We start from the raw sequence: 21,622 nt of genomic DNA on the forward strand, positions 1-21,622 counted from the left end.
ATGGGGGGAAGTTGTCCTTCCTCCTTTGCTTCTGTAAATGCCTTGCTATATTTTTCTTCCAGCAAGAGCCACTTTGTAAATCAGATCTAATTAAAACAATTTTGAAATTACTAAAACTGCATCACTTAGTATTGTGCTCTGCCTCCTCTCGTGTTAGAGCGTGGTCCTTGTCTGAGCCTGGCAGTTCTGCAGGTCAGATCTACTCAGAAGGACGTGCCCCTGGCCCAGGAGCCAGCTGGAGGTGGGACACTCCATTGCAGAACCACGGGACTCACCTCCGTCCAGCAGCAATTTGACCATCAGGTAGTCATCAGCCAGCACCCCGTAGTGTAGAGCTGTGCAGCCCTTGAAGTTGGCTCGGACGTTCAAGCGGTTGAAGTCGTCCTCCCGGGTTACCAGCACTGCAGGGGGAAGAAGAACGAGGGCTCAGCTCACCGCCACAAGGCAAAGAACCACCGCTCCAGAGGCTTCTCAAGGGCCTCAAAGGCTTCACGGCCGCCTTCAGGATGGCCAGAACCCAGTGGGGTTTCTGGCAGCTGCTGGACCTGCTCTCCCGAGCAGCAGCGGTGATGAAGACAACGCAATTTTCACAAATCCCCGTCACTACCTTCTCAGCACCCAGGGAGGGGAGGGGGTGGCTGGAGAACGCCCAAGAGAAGACCTCTCGGCCTTGTTCCAACCACAGCCTCCTACGCTGTAAAAGTGAAACCAGGATTCAACAGAGCAAGCAATATGGAGACATACACCTTTTTATTTTTCCTTTTTATTGACAGAAGAGCTGGAGAACAACCGCTCGGTGCTTTCTCCACACCCTCCTCCCCCAGCCAGGACGCGGTCCCAGCACCTCCTTAGGGCTGGAACCACCAAGTGCCGAAGCCTACAAGCCATAACCAAGAGAACAAAGCCCGGGCAGCTGAGGGACGACAGCGCTGCAGGTCCTCCTCGGGACATCAGTCACTGGGAATGCTGTGGATTTTGGGACAGCAGTTATCGGGAACGCTGTGGATCTCCTCAGGACAGCAGTCACCGAGAATGCCGTAGATCCTGGGACGGAAGTTATTGGGAATGCTGTGGAGCTCGGGACAGCAGTCACTGAGAACGCCATAGATCTCCTCGGGACAGTAGTCACTGGGAACACCACGGATCTCCTCGGGACAGCAGTCTCCGGGAACGCTGTGGATCTCTTCGGGACAGCAGTCACCAGGAATGCCATGGATCTCCTCAGGACAGCAGGCACTGGGAACACTGTGGATCTGGGGACAGCAGTCACTGGGAATGCTGTGGATTTTGGGACAGCAGTGACTGGGAACTCCATGGATCTCTTTGGGACAGCAGTCACCAGGAACGCCACGGATGTGGGGACAGCAGTCACTGGGAATGCTGTGGATCTAAGGACAGCAGTTATTGGGAACGCCGTGGATCTCCTTCGAGCCACACTGAGCACCCCTCATCACACCGCTCCCATCCTCGCGTGCTGGTCTCCACCAGGAGCTGCCTCCTCTGCTCCGCTCTTCGCAGACACCTCAAGGAGCAGCCACTGAAAAGCCGGAACTCTTCGAAAAACGCTTCCTTTGCTAACTGGGAAGTGGCCGGGGCTGAGGTGCTGCCGAGCACGATACCCAACTCTGCTCTGCTCCCGCAGACTCTGGGCTGGTGTCGACAGCGGCTGCTCTGTGGGACCTGGATCACTCACCCCGTGTCTGCTCGGCCAGGCGTGCTCCACGAGGCGTATCCCTCACTGCTACCCGGATGGAAATGATTCGGAATAGCGTGGTTTGCAGCTCACTAAGCAAGTCTGGAATCCCCCGAGCAAACGCAATTATGCCGAGCCCTGGCAGGTTCTGTAACATCAGACCTAGACATTGTGACGTTTCTTTGAACAGGAACTGATGCTTGCTAGAGCTGATTAACGAGCTTGTTTAAATCCCTCGAGCTCTGTTCTGCTGAACGCCAGTGCGCGTGGATACCCTGCAAGGGGGGAAGCCCAAGGACTTGCAGGCCAGAGCAAAGCTGGGCCGAGGCACTGCCAGGAGGACGGGAGAAGGACCGCGCGGTGAGACGGACAGGCAGAAACGCCGTGTCCTCCCGACAAGCTCCAACCTCCGAGTCTGGACCGCCACGCTGGAAGACGGTGGAGCGCGTCAGATCCAAGCGATGCGCCGAGGCTCTCGGCCAGCAGACCCGCTCCAAGCCTGGCTCTCACCATCTCCATCCCCTTCCCACGACACGAAGGTTGGAACTGGGGAAGCAGCAGGTTCAGAGGCAAAGTTGAACACGCCACGGCTGGCAGACAAGGGCGAGCTGTCACTGCACCGGCATGGGACGCCAGTGACACCGCAAAGCATCACCCTTCCTTGCCAAGTGCAGGTCTAACCTCTCCCCAAGCACAGCCCTAACGACGTCTGCGTCATTCCCAGCCTCAGACCCGCCGTGGCAGAGGGGCCAGGGCCCCCAGCGCTGACGCCCTGGTGCTGAGCAAAGACCTGCTCTGAGACGCTGCCTCAGAGGTAGAAAAAAGGTAGCGAGGGAGGTTCTCCTTCCCCTCTACTCTGCCCTGGTGAGGCCTCATCTGGAGTACTCTGTCCAGTGCTGGGCTCCCCAGTTCAAGAAAGATGAGGAGCTGCTGGAGAGAGTCCAGCGGAGGGCTACGAGGATGCTGAGGGGATGGGAGCATCTCTCCTACGAGGAGAGGCTGAGGGAGCTGGGCTTGTTCAGCCTGAAGAAGAGAAGGCTGAGAGGGGACCTTAGAAATGCCTATAAATATCTGAAGGGTGGGTGTCAGGAGGACGGGGCCAGACTCTTTCCAGTGGTGCCCAGCGACAGGACAAGGGGCAATGGGCACAAACTGAGGCACAGGAAGTTCCAGCTGAATATGAGGAATAACTTCTTCCCTCTGAGGGTGACGGAGCCCTGGTCCAGGCTGCCCAGGGAGGTTGTGGAGTCTCCTTCTCTGGAGATATTCAAGACCCTCCTGGACAAGGTCCTGTGCAGCCTGCTGTAGGTGACCCTGCTTCAGCAGGGGGTTGGACTAGATGACCCACAGAGGTCCCTTCCAACCCCAAACATTCTGTGATTCTGTTTTTTTCCAGCTTGAAGTAAAAATCTGGGTACCTTCAGAAGACGATCTGTTGAGTGCAGTATGTAGTTCTCTTTGGAAAATTTCTAGCAATCAAACATGACACAATGTTGCATCGGTCCCTGGTTTTGTATGCACACACAGCACTAATAATAGCGAGAATGGCTTTAGTAACAGTAAGACTACTTTAGAGAGAAATAATTAGAAATTAATAGTTATCCCTTTAAGAAAGGGCATTGGGGTTTGGGCTAACGTGCGTTAGATTAATAGACTGTGTAAGGGAAGCAAGTGAAATGCCAGCCTATTTTGGGTTCAGAAAGTCAAACCTGTGTAGCTGATAAATGCAGGCACGCTTCTAAAGACTATTTCATGTCATGAAGTGCCGCAAGACAAAAACGTGAATGGATATTTAAATTGCTACTGTTTTCTCCCCTTCACTTCATAAAATTCATCACAAAAGAAATATAAACACAAGACCTGCAAATTTTTGTTTGTAATATAAGCAAATGAGAGTAAGATAAACAAGAACAACAGAGTTGTGTAATGCCTATGCAACTCTTGGTAAGTTTGCTAGGAAGTTTATAGTGCAAACACTAAATGTTATGCGACCAAACATTTGGATCCGTTTCACTGAAGTAGGTTTCAAAAGGTACTGTTCTTTCAAGTCTGCAAGGTGTGTATAGAAGGTTCAGTGAGTCTAATTTTGTTACTGGTGAGTTTGCTACCAGAAAAATACTGGGTTTTATGCATAGCATAATTTCTGTAGAACTCTATTAAATATTTAGAATCTTATTGCTCTTAATGTGCTGAATTATCTGGGATTTTTCTTATGAGAATGGAAGCTCTTGACTCATATCAAAGAGTTTCCATTATGACTGCACAAAATCTTTATTATGAGGGTGTGTTGCCCATCAAACTTTGACTTTAAAGCCTGACTTTCTGTATTAATTACTAATCACTTAATAGAAAGTGAACACAAATTATTGCACCTACGTATTCATCCAAACAGAAAGACATGGATCGTTATATCTCCTCATACAGCTTCCACTGAGGTCCATGTCAACTTCTCTGTTGGCATAATAGTGAAGTTGTCCTTTTTGCTGTAATTAGTGTGCTGCACCTCCCTTTCCTATTTTCACATTTGCTTAGCCTTTGAAAAACTGATGTATGGATAAGGATGTAGTGTATGAAATAAAAATAATCTGTTTGTCCAGAGAATAGTGCTGCTGGTCTGAGATGATCTGCCACGTCTTTTTGCTACTGTTGTGCTTCAGTTATTTGATCTTATTAACAACCTCAGTAATTGAACTGCATGCCATAAATAAGCTTTTACAGACAAGCATGAGGATTACTTCCTGAAATAGTGTGGATATTGGCTAAGTCTTGTAACAAGAGCAGAGACCAGACCGTGCAGGTGAAAGACACGATGGGCTTTGAACAAGCCTGTAAGAGTTGGATTCTTCAAGTTTTGATCTTAATAATGCTGAAGAGTTCATGTCTTCTAATTCTGGCATTTCTGCACATGTATGAGGCCCCATTTGTGATGGATGTTGCTTGTAGCATAAATAGATGTGTTGAAGCTTGGGAGTTTGAAGTATGACTATCCAAAGTCTTTTATCACAGATACCACTTTTGATTTCTGAACTACATAGGAATGTGTAATATTATATGTGCAGGCATGTTTTCTAAATTCTCCAAACTGGGATTATGTAAATCTGTCATCAAGGCTCTACATCACCTCTGCTTCTCTGAAGTTACTTAAATAAATACAAGATTCTTCCCATGGTAATGAATAGTATATATAACTAGAAAATCATGTTTTTGTAATATTTCAAGTGGTTTCAGATTGGTCCCCAAGAAGAAGAAGTACAGAAAGAAATACCTTGTATTTTGGCTCAGTGCATTTTTAGATATAAAGAAGTACATACAAAAGTTTTTTTCCTCCATGTACAATCCCTTTCTTTGTTTCCTGTAAAGAAGTGCACCAGGGGGAAGGAGGAATTGGTCTGAAAATGCAGCTGTTGCTTTCTGGATTTTTTTTTTTTTTTTTTTTAGAATAGTAAACCATTCACTGGAGGAGGGAGCAAATGATGCTAGAATTATCAGCAAGTCAATACCCCAGATACTGTAGTCAGCATAAATCATAAAACGGATATGTGAGATACAACTTTCACCCTCTAAGCAACTAATCCTGTCTCATATCTAATAACACCATAATTCAGTATAATCAAAATCCGTCAGAGATATTTGCTTTAGTTAAATATCTGGCTATAAATACCACAAGGCAAAATACGTCACTCTGAAAAAGAGTGGACTTGTCCTTGATAAGTGATCTCATATTGTAATTTCCCTTGAGAAAATCATTCTACAGTTCAGGTACAAACTAAATCAATAAACCCTTTAAATTGCTGTTGGGTTATATAGGTTATACACATTTTCTAACCTGCTTGGAATGTGTAGAGGTAAATAGAAGTGTCTCCTTTACAGCCTCCTGAAAGACTGACTACTGTTCACTTTGATTGTGGGAATTTGTAACTAATCTCTGCCGAAGCTTGGATAGTTTCTCACAGTCAGACCGGTCTTCAGCGATACTTCCGAGTGTAGTAGGAAAGGTTTCTCAAACCAAGTACTTATACTGGGGTATAGAATCTTCCCCAAGACCCTGTCTGTGTGATTTGAGGTTCGGCAACAGCAAAAAACCTCACTTGTTTCAAGTTCTCAGTATTTCCAGGAAAGCAATTAATATTTTTGGCTTCCGCAAGACCAACCTGTTATCAGAGAGGAGTTGACTACAGGTTCAAACTAGCTGATGTAAATGATTTAAGTTACTTGACCGATGAGAGAGATTTAGTGCAGTTTCACCTTCAGCTTTTTCATAACGTGGATAAATCCTTGCACCCTGACTGCACAGCAGCACAGTTTTCAGAGAGGTGAGAATACATGCAGACTAGCTGTCTTAGATACTTCAATTATCTTTATTTTTCTTGGCTAAGGAATGAGGATTATTTTTAAATTGTGCATAGAGTTCAAATTTTAATTTAATTCCTGAACAGTTTTTGAATTGAATTCTTTACTTTTTGTTATATGAATTTTATATGGGAAAACAAATAATCATCTGAATGAAATGGTGAAGCCTGATACTTTGGACATTTAGGAAAATTTAAATTCTGCAGTAATATTTGTAGACTAGAAGTTGGACAGCATAGATGTATCAGTATGCTGATAACCTAGGAAATCTCTCCAGCTGGGAGATGTATGAATTTACATGATCACAGCATTGCTGTAGCGGTGCTACAGCCCACTCTTTCCAATTTTGCTGTGGTTGTTTTTGAGATCGCTTGAGTATGGATCACAAAAGACAATATAAAACTTGCAAAAAGGTGTAAAAGTCACTCTAAGACAAATTACAAACGTAGACAATTTCATGAAGTTAATGTCTGGCTCCGTTCTTGCCTACTAAAAATGGTCTGAATATAGAATGAAAGAAGCTCCTTATTTTTGGGAGAGAAATGGTGCTCAGCATATGGAACCTGTCTCCTTGGTTGTATATGTGTTGGACTTCAGGCATGTTCATGTGCCACTCTTGGAAAGCAACTTTCGATCTCACAAAGTGTGTTGATGAAGAGGTTAGCTATGTAGCATTATCTTCCATTGGTCCTGAGAAAATGTGCAATGGAAATGCCGTGCAAAGCAGATATGGAATGAGAGGAAAAAACAAACGCGTGGTCACAGCTGTTCTCTGTCAATTAGATGTTCTCTGAGCAGGTTTAGTTCGCAAATTTCTGGATGCAGCTGTGAAGTGCTTATGTCACCAGGAACCTGATAAAAATAAAAACTTTGGAGGGAAGTTAAGAAGTACATGTTGTTCCATCTACAAGACATACCAGGTGCTGGCTGCCGGTGGAGGCATATGCTGGGGGAAGAGTTAGTGTCTGAGAAAGGGAAAGTCTGTAGGAAGCGAGACGGGTATTTGTTTTCAGCATTTTCTTTTTATATCTGCTTATTAACATAGCTGCATTTCAGCAATCCAGAAGGACTTTCTCAATAGCAAACACAAATCTGCATGAAACTCGATAAGAATGTTGTTCTTTACCACTTGATTTGCATTCTGTACATCATAGATTTAGCTGTTTCTTCCCTCTCCTTCTAATTCTTGTTATGAGGTATTCAGAAAAGAAGTGTTTTTAATGAATTAAAAGATTATAGTGGGAAGGGATAGAAACATTTGTATTTGCACTTGATAATGCTTTCTATTATCAGTCATGCTGCGACCTTTGAAAAACCTGTCAGATACCTGTAGTTCCCACAAAGGCCCTAAAAAGCTAAGGGAAAAGTTGTGGTCAGTGATATTTTTTCACTGTTCCAAGTCATCTAAAGATTAAGCTGCTATGGAATCAGTGTCCAATTGAAAATATGGCATACACCCGTGGTTTCCTTTAGTTTGTCCTTCCTTCTTGTCACGGGAGCATCATGACCTTGTCTTGATCAAGAGCTGAGTAACGGAGTGTAGTGAGCCCTGGCAAACAGGACGATGCGAAGAGGAACAGAGTGTGATGAGCCTTGGTGTGGATCAACAAATAACAGCAGAGTAACACCTGAAACTGCTGGAAGGTATGCCCACAGTATCATCGAGGGCTGATTCGATTGTAGGCTTGTACTGACACAAGGTTATAAATCCAACCTGTAGCAGGGATCGGAGGGGAGGTGGTATAAAAAGTAGGGAGGGAACCATCACAGGTTGGTGCCCATCTGCAACCCAGATAGATGAAAATCTAACAAAAAACCCTGTGTTTATGAAGTGCTTAAGGCACTGGACAAGTAAACGCAGTGGGAACTCCGATGGAAAGAAGGGAGCAAACCGCCTGAATGTTTTGTCATAGGCCTGAAGTGTTTTCTGAAATAGAAATGTTAAGTGAAAACCACCAAAGATTTCATTAAGAATGAATCAAAATCTTACCAAAGTGTTACGCACTAGTAAAATAAGTTTCAGAATGGACAGATGACATGATGATTAATAAGTGTAACTCCTATTAACATAATTCTATAAAATTTCTATTATAAACATAAAATTTTATATCCAAGTTTTTGGAAATACAAATTTGTCTTAGAAGATAATATATAAAGAAACCTAATGCAAAAAAGTAAAGCGTGCCTGTTTTGCAGATCTATTCTATGGTGTTATCTATTGGAGTCTACCCATTCACACGTTACTCTGTTTCTTCAGATCTATTACTGATGAATCATTAAGCTATAAATATCACAGGCAGTTTTTATTAGACAATTACATTTTATTAAGCTTAATTGTATGAGAACTAACTTCATAGAGACTTTATAAAGAGAAAAATCAATATGGTTTTAGGTGTTGGTCCAGTGGGAATAGCAGCTGTTCGTCAAATTTTTTATGTATCTCTTTTTTTTAAACTTGAGTTTCAGTACATTTTTTGGGGAAACAGAAAGAAGTGTTTCACATGGTAAAGAAGCGTTGAAATAATATATGTATGTCTGTATATATTCTGTTGAAGTGAAAGCTGCAAAGTAGATATATTGCAATGTTTTTTGCATACAGCTATTTCTGGATAACTTTCAATGGTGGAATTTGAGAGGACTCTATCTCTGTTATACAAATTTGTAATATTTTGGCAAGTGTTAGAGAAATGATTTTGGTTATATGTCCCTTTCATTTATTTTGCACTTCTTGTTCTTTAAAATCTACTCAATTTTTTTTTCCAGAGTTTCTCTTTAATGTTTCAGAAGTTGACATCATCCTGAAATTGCCAGTTCTCTTGCTTCCCAGCCTCCTGTGTCTATTCCTCATAAATTATTCACTACTTGTTTTACATTTTGTTACTCCAAATTTCCCTGAGGTAAATTGTGCTGAAAGCAGTATTTAGTTGTTAAGGAGTCAGAGACACAGCAGTGGACCCGAAGTACTTTATTTAGCCCTCTTAATTGTTTACCCAGGACTTGCCAGTTCTTTTGTGCTCTTCAGATACTTCTGGTGCTCATTTAGATTTCAGTTTCATATTTATTTTCTGCTGCTTCTAGATCTTCTTTTCCGCTCAGACTTTTGTCCTGTTTCTGTCTTTCTACAGTCCACATCTCTCCCATGGGGCCATACCTTCACACTTAGCAGATACAGCTGTATTTTTCTCTTCAGCTTGCCTGTCTTTTATCTTCATTTTCTTTTTTGCCTGATGATTGTATCACATTGAGAAATACAAATGAAGTGACATTATGGCTAAAGTCAAGATAACAGTTTTGGTTGGTTGGTCGATATATGACCCTAACACGCAATGCATTTTGGGGTTACTTTGTAATTGTATTTAAAATAGTAATTCAGTGCATCTGTACAATTCAAGAAAAATGCCTAATCTATTAGCAACAAAACCAAATCAGTTGTTCTCAATAGACTAGGGACCTCCAGTTAAGCACATCTTATGAGAACATGGATTTTTATCTGAAACAGCACTTATACATAATTAGGCTTTGTGAGTATTTTAAGCAAATGTTTGAAGTTTAATAAGGACACAGTTCAAGATACGGGGAATAATTTTTATAAGTTATATAATCAGAAGTGAAAAAGACATTCTGGAAGTGTCAGTGGAACAGCATCATTGTTGTGCCAATACAAACAAAAGAAATAGCAAAGAATGGTTTCAATTATTTTTTTTAATATGTTAAGGAGCCTAAAGAAATGAGTTGCAGCATGCATGGTTCTGTTTTATGTAAGCACAGGATGATAGTATCTTGAGATAATCTCACGGTTCACGGTGGAGTGAACGCAGTTAAAGATGGTTTGATATCATAAAGACAAATTTAATGGTAAATTGTTCGTAGTAGTCCTTTCTGGCAGAAAATGGACCATACAATTTTTTCTGTCTATTCTGCTTATTGTTCTAATGCCACTATAAAGGAGTGAAGAGCAGGTACGAGGACAGACCTGTGAACAGAATTGCTGAGCAGGTAAATTCTGCATTATAAGGAGCTTAGATTTCACTTTCTTGACTTCATGCCAGATTGAGTAAAACAATTATAAAAAATTCAATTTGAAAAATGAATGAAAATTAATAAATATTCACCCTCAAAGCAAAAGATATGCAGACCCACTGTTCTCTGATTATAACTGAATACTCTCAGACGTTCCAGGTGAGCCAGGTTCGGAAGCAGATAGGATTCTGCTACTGGTGATATGCCTTCATCTCAGATGTCAAAGTGCATAAACAAAAATCTAAGTATTAAGCTAGTGCTATGACTTGCCTGTAAAACACAATAAGAAAACAAGTTGTTTACATTTGATGTTCTTCCAACCATGAGGTTGTCCTTACTCTTTATGTACTTATCATATTTAAATTCATAGCACCATGAAGGAGAAAAAGGAGACAGGAGACAGTAAAATGGAATGTGACAGCTTTGTTGCCAATAGTTTCCATAGTTCAGGGAAAAAAATTTTAAAAAAAGAAAGTATAGGCTGAAAGTTAGGATTATTTTCTTTTATATATATTCTGAGTTTGAGAGGCTGTGGAAATGCCTCACAGACATGATGGCAGCAGGTCCAAGGCTTTGAGACAGTGAAACTTGAAGGGCAGAAACATTATGATACGTACAACAGAGAACAGAAAGGTCTCAGTGGGAAAAAATAGAATAGTCAATAAGCATTTTCTTCTTCAATTTCTAAATTTCTGTAAGAATGTCTGGAACAATTTTAATCAAATTGAGGGATTTTTCATTTCTCCAGTTAAAAAATAGTAGTATTTATTGTTTCTAATGATCTAGCTTGAATCATGTTAGCACCAGGGTATGTGAAAGAAGAAAGGAAGAATTATAATGCACAGACTGTTTTATTCGCCTCTGAGTAGAACTAAAGTAGAAGTTAGGATGCAACAGCAGTTTTAAATATGTGGAAATTGGAAAAATAATTTTAATATTTGGAAAAAAAAATGGGAAATTTATTGCTACAAGACAAACCTAAAGTAATCGTATTTTGTAATGGTAGGAGTTTAAATACCAAGGAAATATTTTTCTTCCAAATTTTAATGTTTTATAGATCTGTTGCTACTAACCCATATATTTTGTCAATACCTTCTATCTCAAATCCATGAGGCAGATGGACTGGAAATGGAAGTGCAGATATGTCTTCTCTAAATTCTTAAGCAGTGTAAGGATTTTGAAAATCTGTAATGAAAGTTATGTTCAAAGGTGCTGCCTTTCTACCAAGTCCCTAGGCTTTGGCAGCGGACACTGCATGATGTGAGCGAGCCCATGTTGGCAGCCCTGGCTTGAGTGGGCAGCCTGCCGCTCTTTGTTGGGATCGCTACTCTGCCGTGACCTGGGTATTTGTGCAATTGCTACTGTACTGGCTGAATTCAGTTGTTATATTCAACAGCTTTGTCCTGTCTTGAGCCCTTCACAGAAAACATTAACCCTGATGATGCCTATCACTAGGCTTCCTCTGCAGTCAGTGGGAGTGCCAAATCTTGGTAGAGAGTGGTTCAGTCCCGAGTCACTGCATTCCCTGTCTCAAGGGGTTGTTCCTCTCATTCAGTTATCACAAAATATAAGGGGATTAGCCCACATCAGGCCAGAGCCAACTCTTGTGAATAAGCTGTGTAAATGGGACTCCCTTGCTGTTGAAGGAGAGTAGAGGCAGCCGGTCTGGGCTACCTCATTTGGGAATCTTTGTGGCATTCACTTCGATGAAGTGACTTTAGGTTGCCTTAGAGAAATCACAGCTGTTCTCTTATTGCAGTTTATGTTCCCAATACAACATCCAGGCCCTCCCAGGTCTCCGTAAGTGCAGCAGAACGCTAATTTTCACACTGCTCATTGATTTGGCTTTTCTCCCTGCCCTAATGAATACTCACAAGATCAGGACTTAATTTGTATTGTTCATAAACCAGATACATGCTTGGTCACCAGGCCATGGATTTAATGCCTCCATTTTCTTTTCTTGGTGTCTCTGGGCATTTCGGCAGGCTCAGGATTTAATTTCTCGTAACAAGAAGATTGTTAGGTGCTTGTGGTGCTGGGTAGCAACTGGTGAAGAATTTAGGGTCTTGGTAGTAAACGAAGGGTTAATTCAGCACCTCAGTCCCCTAACTACTTGTATCACCTTTATCCTGACTTCTTAAGATGCTAATTTGAAAAATTTACTCTCATATCTACTAGAAAAAGTCATGGCATAGTTTAGTAATGCAATAAATCTAACTTGGTAGTATTAGATTTTTGAATTAGAAGTGCCATGTGAAAAATGTGGGTAGCTTATCATTAGGACAAGTCACGTTTATTTTAAAAAATATAATAGGGGAATTTAATTTGGGTAGCTAACCTTATACTTGTTGTTTGCCCTTCCAGAGCCAGTAGAAATGTCAAATGGTCTTTGGCAACTCTAGAGCATACTGCAAGCTGATCTCACTATGCACTTTTTTAGCATGATTATTGCATTCCAGCATGAATTTAAAAAGAATACTCCTGGGGCCTCTCTCTACCTGGAAATGCATTAAACTTAGGTTTATACATCTCTTTTGTGTGCATGTTTGTATATGTATACGTTGTATATGTGTGTGCATGGTTATGTATATAGAATCAAATGATCCAGGATTAATTTCTCATCTTGTTGCCTCTGGGTTAATAAAAGAGTTTTAGAAGTTCCATTCTAAAATTTGATTATAGCTGATCAGTGAACTTTACTAAATTGAGTTATTAAACAGTGAAATAGACTTTCAGAGGATACCCATTGACAGTTTTGTCAGGTAAAGCAGAAATATTTCAATTTTATATCAACTGGGATAACAGCTGAGAGTGAGTGGAATTTCCTGTAGATGCCATGAGGTCAGTTGGTTCTTTTTATTAAACAGAATTAAATGTAAAATTCCAAAACAATTACAAGACTAAATTATACAGCTAGCTGAGACAGAAATGCTAACCTGACTGTATTGTAAGAGATGGTGGAAATAAGTATTGCTGGTTATCTGAGGAGACCAGTGTAACACTACTGTATTTAAGGGTAATAACATTGAGGTCATAGTCAAAAGTTTTAGATGTGCAGTAGAAAATCAGACCAGAAGCAGTTTTATGGACATAAACAGAATCACAGAATGTTAGGGGTTGGAAGGGACCTCTGTGGGTCATCTAGTCCAACCCTCCTGCCGAAGCAGGGTCATCTAGAGAAGGCTGCACAGGACCGCTTCCAGGCGAGTCTTGAATATCTCCAGAGAAGGAGACTCCACAACCTCCCTGGGCAACCTGTTCCAGTGCTCCGTCACCCTCAGAGGGAAGAAATTCTTCCTCATTTTCAGTTGGAACTTCCTCTGCTTCAGTTTGTGCCCATTGCCCCTTGTCCTGTCGCTGGGCACCACTGAAAGGAGTGTGGCCCCATCCTCCTGACACCCACCCTTCAGATATTTATAGGCATTTCTAAGGTCCCCTCTCAGCCTTCTCTTCTTCAGGCTGAACAAGCCCAGCTCCCTCAGCCTTTCCTCATAGGGGAGATGCTCCAGTCCCCTCATCATCCGATGAAGAATATCAGAACTAGAAAGGCTATCAGAAAAAGGATGGTTTTGGTGTGAATAGATTTTGTATTACAGACTAAATCCTGTAGAACTGATGTGAAAAGTCAGCTCTACATACAGACAACAAGTCCATATTTATGCAGTCTGTATTTGAATAGTTGTGAAGCATTTAATAACTTCCTTTTCAGATGTCTGTTCCATTTTACAATTGTATATATCCAGTAAGTATTCATTGCTCTAGGTAAAGTGCCAATGGAACAATAGCTTGAAGACGAAAAATGGCTTAGCAGCCCTATCTGTATGTTTGGGAGGAGGAGTTGTTTTTTTTGTGGGGTCAGTCACAGGGTTTTGTACCATCCTTCCTCATGGTATTAGCTCTTTGCTTTTGTGGCCTGTGTACTTTTCAGTGGATGAAGACAAGTTGGTTTTTTTGTATTTGGGTCGTTATTTTCAGTATCACATTACTCGTGACGATTCAACTTGCTGTGGCGTTTCCTGGAGCCAGGTTTCTACGCCAGCTGCAAGTTATCAGAAATCTCCTTTTGCTGCTTTACTCATTGATGGGAAATGGCAGTTGCATGTTTTCCCTGATGAGTCATCGATTCTATACAGCCCAGAGTCTGCCAAAAAGATGCTAGATTGTTTTGGTTTATTTACGATGAGTGCATTAAAAAATAAGAGGAAAGAAATGCTAAGGGCCGGATTCTTTAGCTGCTAGCTGCGTAGAAACCGGATGAAATGCACCAGCACTGCTACCACTTTGCAGGCTATTAATGTTCAGTCTACTTAAGTGGTCATAACTTGCTATAGTCATATATGTACTGACAACGTGATTTTTATTTGAACTGTTAATAACTGATAATAATCTTATGTTCCAGGCTTGATTTATTAACAGTTCAAATAAATACATATATGTTCTCAGTGGGTAGGGGTGAAACATTCCAACCAAATATTTTGCACCAATTATGAAGGTGAGGTAAATAAAAATTTTCCTCCCCTCACCCTAAATCCCTGAGTTTTCTGTTCATTTTTCTTCCTCCCTGCCCACCCCCAGGTCAGAAACAGTGTTTAGACAGTGTGCAGATACAAAAAGTATAATGTAAATGCCATTTGAGTATGGAGAGTGGTTGTATCAGTCAAAGGCTGGCCTTCAGCAAGACCTTATCTGCTGATCAACTTAATGCTTATATGATTTTTTCCAGATGTAATTGTTAATTCAGAATTGACTGAAATCAGGTAACAGTTGTTGAAACTCAGGCTGGATACTATTATGGTATATTAAATATATGAAGTGTAATTAAATATACTATGTATGTGCATATTTTTTTAGATAACCTGATCATTCTGTTTGTTCATATTTAATAAATTACTTCCCTCCTACTGAATTTCTAGATGATAAAAAATACTCATATTTAGAAAGAGAGAAAAAGCAGCATTCCAATATTCGATTATAAATCATTTACATCTTGTTTGCTGATTTTACAGTTTTAGAGATTCTTATCCTCAACTTCCAGATACGTTGATTTAGAATTGCAATGAATCTTTTTCTCACTTGAATATAAACCCTATTCATGTGTACACATCTGCCAGCAAGAATATCTTCAAAAGATTGCTTTAGAAACACCTAGGCAATCCCATGCTTTGCAAGTGTACTCTTTAAGGAGTACTTACTGTTTATGATGCATGAAAAGGTGTACAGTATACTCTTAACTATTTCTTCTTTAAAAAAATGGCCAAACCCATGGGTCTGTGACCTTCTCATCATCTCACCTAATTTTCATAGAATGTACAGCAGAATGCCCTAAACTATTAATTGCAATTAGAGCAGAAAATTTTTTTCAAAAGAGTAGATTTAAGAATATAACTGACAACAGATTTGCTGAAAGACACATCTGTTTGTTTGTCTTAAACTGCAGAATGTATTCCAATTTTCTCTTTTAAGGGCTGGGGTTTTTTTTTGGTCAGGAATGTTTATGTACCATAAATAATTGAAATCTTTATAAAAGTTGTATTTCAAAGACAGGCTTTGTAAACCTAGTGGGAAAACAAAATCAATTTTACTTTGTCCTGACATAGTACGTATTATTCAGTGAGAAATAAACTCAATCTTTATATTGAAGACTAAAAGCTTAACTTCTAATATTTAAGAAAATAAAAGTCAGAGGTGGAGTGATCTAAGTTACTAGACATTTGTCTCTGTTGCATATAGAAAATTAGAACCTGTTGAAATGTTTTCTATAATCTGTTAAAGCATGTCAGTAAGAATAATAGCAGAGTCAAAAGAGCTGACTAAGCTTAAAACTATAAACGAATGTCATTCCCTTGAAAGCAAATTATATTGGAATTTACACTGACACTACATCAATAGGCTGATGATAAAAACAAAATAACTTGCAATTAGAGTACTACAGATGACCTTAACATGCAGACTATTGCTAAATTCATGTGTTTCATAGTGAACATTTTTAAAAGCACATTTGTGTGCTGAAATGATAAATATTTATTTTAATCCCAGGTGGACATGCGGATAATAACATTTTATTTTGCAGAATTGTGTAACTGGTGGAACCTAATATTCAGAGAACAGATTTAATCTGCGTATAATTGCATAGTGGGCTTCCTAGGAATGGGTCTAACTTAAGTGGGCCAAGTATAATTAATACTGCAAAATGAAAAGAACTCTGACGGTTTGTGAGGATCAGGAGATTTCAGAAAGTCCCTGGGATTTCATGGTGATTATGGCAGGGTGGTACAGTGGTGGTACGTCACATTCTCTGAGTCAGCTTCTTCCAGAATCCTGTAGTACGAAACCTGCAACCAAGTTCAGCATAAGCAAATTGTTCAGTTTAGAGCTTATTTTTCTGGCTGCAAGAATCTGCTCTCCCTCCACACCTACATAATTTGCCATTGAACTTTAATATTTCACTGGTTTGCTACTAAAGTTCCTTCACTTACATTCTCGCACATGGTGAGGGATGTTGCCATACTTCTGAAAGACCCATATGCTTCTTTCAGGCAGGTACCTAGATGTAGATTAAGTGTTCTTCAATTTAAACCTTCTCTGACTTCAGAGGAATTATGCTGATTGAGTCTTGTTGATATTAGGTCCAATTGCTTTACATCTGTGTTTTTTTCTTAATGAGATAAATAATCTTCTTGTTAGTTAATCAAATTCAGAGGAGTTTGCTGATACTTATCAGGACAAAATTCTGTATTTGTTATTAAATGTTTTGTAATATATGTGTTTTCAATTATGAAAGAAATGTTACTATGTCACGATCAAATTTTTTTTTTTTTATGCTAACATTAGCTTTGGAGAAAACACTATGCTTTTCATACAATGGCACAGCTGCAGGGTATGGGCGTGCTGATGTGGGCTGCCTGTCCATACTTACAATTATATTGTGTGTATGTGTGTGAAACCCTCCAAAGAGTGCTTGTCAAATATGTGACAGACTAAAATTTGGTTGCTTAGAATTCAAGGAGGGAAAAATAAGCAAACCAATTGACCACGGATCTTTCCTTAAACACAGTCTGAGAATCATGTTAATATCAAGGCAGTGTGAAAGTGACCATATATTCAGTTTTGTGGAAGAATATAGGAATTCTTGAACAATCTAAGTGATTAATTATTAGACCACTGTATTTACCATTTTATCTTTTTTTCACTTGAGTTACACTGTTGGTCTAAACAACATGAGTTCACAATGTAGAAATCAAGGTTACCAGAAGAGATGGGCTGATTCAAGGCTTTCTTTGCTATCACACAGATGCAGAGCTGCATTTTACTGTGTTCAAACAGGTGGATGCTGTTCTTGGACACAATGTTGAGGGTCAAAGCTTGATATCAGAGATAATATTGTCCAGAATTAAAAACTTTTGACGACCTAACAGTTAATAGATCTGATAGCTGTGTATCTTCACTGTTCTTTTCTTTTTTTTAAGTTCTCTTGTAACAGTTCTGAGGGTTTAGTTTGTTTTGTGACTCTGTGGTAAGTTCGTTGTTGGCATTTTGTCTCCTTCCTGCCTGGCTTGTCATAAAATATGGCTTGAAGGAAAATGTAAGTGCGTGCAGGGTTTATATTAAATTCAAATTTAAAATTCAGGTGATTCCCTAGTTTATGTAAATGGGTAGATATCAGTATTTACAGGACAATAGCGTGAAACCTGTTCCAGCTGAATACCCATGGGGACCATGTTGGGCTGGTTGTGTCAGATGGCCTCTAAGTGCTCAGGCTACTCTGGAATTAGGGGTGGTGATGTTACTTTAAAGTGATCATTTAGACAATGTTACCACTTGCAGATAGTTTTTTTTTTTTAATTCAGGGTTTAACTTTAAACAAAAGCACGACATTTCAATGGTGAAAGAGACCATCAAGTCTAACATGCTTTTTGTGATGCTTAGAGAGGAATGGGATGACCTTACCGAAACTATCTGATTAATTTAGCAGGAGAAATCCCTCCTTGACCCGTGTTCCCCAGCAAATTAAAACAGGAGTATTCTCTGAAGCTCGTCAGCCTGATTACGTGTAATGTTGTTACATCTGCTGAGGCGAGCCAGCTCTTTTACAGTGATGTATACCTTGTTTGAAATCACACATGGCTGGAGTGGTAACGAATTAATGTAGGTGTTTCTGTATAAAACCTGATGTAGATTTTATTTATATCGTATGTAACAAACAAAATGCTTATATTTATGAAGCATTCTAGCAACTGGCTAATTCATTCAATTATGTTCTTTCATTCAATTTGATGGGAAAATTTGAACCAAAACCTCAATATAAATAATTCCAGAAGGTTTGTAATCTTGGCATATGGTTTTTCCTGCAAACCCATGATGAGTTTTACTCTGTGACCTCTATTTGAGACAATTTATTTTTTACAACATTAGTTACCTATATTAAGGATAGCCAGATTACTGCTGAGTGCTGTTTAGTTACCATTAGGTATGGGTAGCAGAGTCCCGGCATTATCTTCTTACACTCACTTCACCCCATGTCTCCTACAGACGTTCTCAGAGGTACTTCTTGTTCCCCCACTAGATCTGCAGTTTGCCCTTTCCCTTGGTGGATGAACATAATCAAAACAGTCGGAAACCACAGTTTCTTGAAATAAAGTTCATCCACAAATTGACAGAAAAAGCAAAACTTCTCAAGAGGATGAATTTTTTTACTGACAGCTGAGCTTTTTATCTACCAGCTACTGAACTTATTAGAAAGCTTATAGTTCGTATTCTACCAGTCTGGGAATTTGGTATTGGGGTGGAGGGGGAGGAAACTCTCTCCTTTTTTCTTTTTTTACCTTTCCTCTAAAAGAGAACTCCTACTATAAAATGGAAGAGTTGGCCTGGCAGTTGTGCTGAAGATTTTCACTGAAAGTATTGGGTGCTATGTTGTAGACCAAAACATCTCAGTTCTTCTTTACAGCAGCAAGAAGAAACTGAAGATGTTTTTGTGTTTCATTAGAGATGCAAACTCAGACCTGTACATTTTTTTATTTGCAACATTCTGTCAAAGTTGAATATAATTATTGCTCGAAACTTCAATATAATGTTAAGATTCATTGCCTAAAACCTTGTGTTGATGAAAGAGGTGTTTTATTCACTTTCATCTCTCCTAGGTATTCAACGTATTATTTAATATAGAATAATTTTCTTTCATAAATCTATCATATTTTGTGAGCTATCTATTGCTAAAACAGATTGGACTGATACTAGATAGCATATTTAATCTGCTTTACTGAGTTTCTTTGCTAAAATGTGTATTCAAAGTCCATTAAAAGGAGCATTAAGATTCCTGTTTAACTTCAAGGTCTCGGCTCTGATGATAAAATAGTACTGATGTGTCGTAGAGTTCAGATTCTTTCTTCCTCCTGCTTAGAACCAGAGGTACAGCAAGGAGTAAAAAAAATAAAATAAAATTAAACTTAAGTTATAGAAGGAAGAGGTGTTTCAATACACTGACCAGCCATCCTCAAAATGACAATTTTAAATTAAAAATAAGTTGTTTTAGAATTAACAGAAATGTTTGCTTTTTGCCTGAAATAGGGTATGGGAGTTGGATCTGTATTTCATTCAACCTAAACCAACATGCATTGGATTTATTTTGTTGTGGTTTTTACAGAAACTTTAAAACATGTAGTTACGTTCCGAGTAAAAGTTGCCATTTTGGAAAGGATAGAAGAATATTTTGACTTATCCATTAATTGATAATGAGGTTTGATTCCTCTCAGCATATCAGTTCTAGTTTATACTGTATGGAGGTTTAAGTGGGGGGAAATTATGCTTGGTTTCCTGCATGGAAAATCTTTTAAATAGAAGAAATCTCCTACTATGTACCATCACTCATGTTAAACGCATCCTTTCTGTCTCCTGTTCATCACAGACAATACACTATTTGCAGTGTTTCAGTCTGGTAATTTATGTACTCAGATGAAGTACATCCTTTTGACATATAAAGCATCTATTTAGCTACATCAGGAGAAATCAAGTTACATAGCTGAACAGGGGGACCTTCCCACACTCTAGTTTGGAATCTATGAACAGTGTTGGAATTAATTTGGTTTGGGTTAACTAAGACTGTTTTCAAACGCATGGAGTAATGTTTTGATAAGAACTCATGCTCTTATTTTCTGTGTCAGACAGGGCTATGAAGAACTGGAAAGACAGCTGAAAGAAGTCTTTAAGGAAAGGAGCAATATCCTTCGTCAACTGTCGAAGACTTCGAAAGAACTTGAGGGTATTAAAGTAAACCTCCAGGTTAGGTTATGTCTCAGCTTCTGTAAGATTAAATATCTTGATTTTTTTAATATTGTTATCTATTTATTACAAAAAATATGGGTTTTTTTAATGCATGAATGATGATTACTTTGTTGATCTTGTACTTAACATAAATGATGTTTTTCTGGAAAACGTAATCCTAGTGTGCTGGACCCCTTGTCCACTTACAAAAATAAATAAAATCTGAAAACAGAGCGTAGTGGAACGAAAATGGAAGGGAAGGAAAAAGAATAAGCTGTCTTAATGGAGTTACCACACATTTCTTCTGGCAGCTACTATAAAAGGATCTCCTTTGCTGTTGCTGTTCGCGTCTTTGCTGAGGAGTCACATACACTCAGCCTGGTTTAGCTGCTCCCTTTACCCACCTGACATGCCAGCTAGGCAGACTGACTGGATTTACTACAGGGCATTACTTTACAAGTTTAGCTGACAAATTCTGCTAGATGACCCTGCAGCTAGAGCTGAGACACCTCTACATTTAACTTGGGAGGTTTTGGGGTATCGTGGGTAGACTGGAAAGGGCAATAGTCAGATTCTATCTCTGGAGTCAAATTAGCTCCTCGGAGCAAAAAGTAGATGAAAAATCCAGGTCTGGATTTGAAGTCCTGAAATCACCAGACATTCACTTAAGAGTGCACCTGCTTTTCTGGAGATAGCCTGTTGGTCTGGTAAAAATATTCAGACCCATTATCAACTGAGATGTGCCTCTGTATGTGATGCCATTTTAAAGGACAGTATTTTCCTGACATTGTATTTTTATCATCACATTGATGTAAGCTAAATGGGAAAAATATAAGAAGTAGCATCACTATGTCTGTTCAAAGGAGAATGCCGGTACTGTGTCTCAATACTGTGCTGTGTTACAGTGTTATATTGTCTTATTTCAGACTTCTCTGGTTCTAGTTAAAGTGAACCTTTTCTGATTAATTGGATCTCTGGCCTATTGAATCTTTTCTCCTTTTCTTTTTTTAAGTGCTTTAGCATGCTTTATTATTGTAGGTGTTTTCTTTTTAGAGAAATGTATTTCTCCTTGTAACAGAGTTCTTTGAGAGTGTGATTTCTTATGCAGCACAGTTGAAAGTAGTACCAGGTGGAATTATACTATCAGATATTTTAGACTTAACACTGCAGAGATCCAGATATAGGCAAAGAGCTGTAGTAGTACTATCTTCTGTATATACACACTTCTCTGTCATATAATCCTAATGCTTTTAGTCATTTGTTTCTAAATCTGTTTTATTTGATCAACTCTCATTTAAT

The 21,622-nt window shown here is 39.5% G+C and overlaps 1 protein-coding gene across 1 annotated transcript in view; it reads left to right on the forward strand.

Moving 5' to 3' along the window:
• Positions 1–21,622, forward strand: part of LUZP2 (leucine zipper protein 2) — a 212,505-nt gene that overhangs the window by 76,823 nt on the left and 114,060 nt on the right. Inside the window, exon 2 of the mRNA XM_075425668.1 lies at positions 20,224–20,341. Within this exon, the coding sequence (XP_075281783.1) occupies positions 20,224–20,341 (118 nt within the window). The remainder of the gene's footprint in view (positions 1–20,223; positions 20,342–21,622) is intronic.

This window comes from Opisthocomus hoazin, chromosome 7 (genome assembly GCF_030867145.1).
Source record: "Opisthocomus hoazin isolate bOpiHoa1 chromosome 7, bOpiHoa1.hap1, whole genome shotgun sequence".
Taxonomy (NCBI): domain Eukaryota; kingdom Metazoa; phylum Chordata; class Aves; order Opisthocomiformes; family Opisthocomidae; genus Opisthocomus; species Opisthocomus hoazin.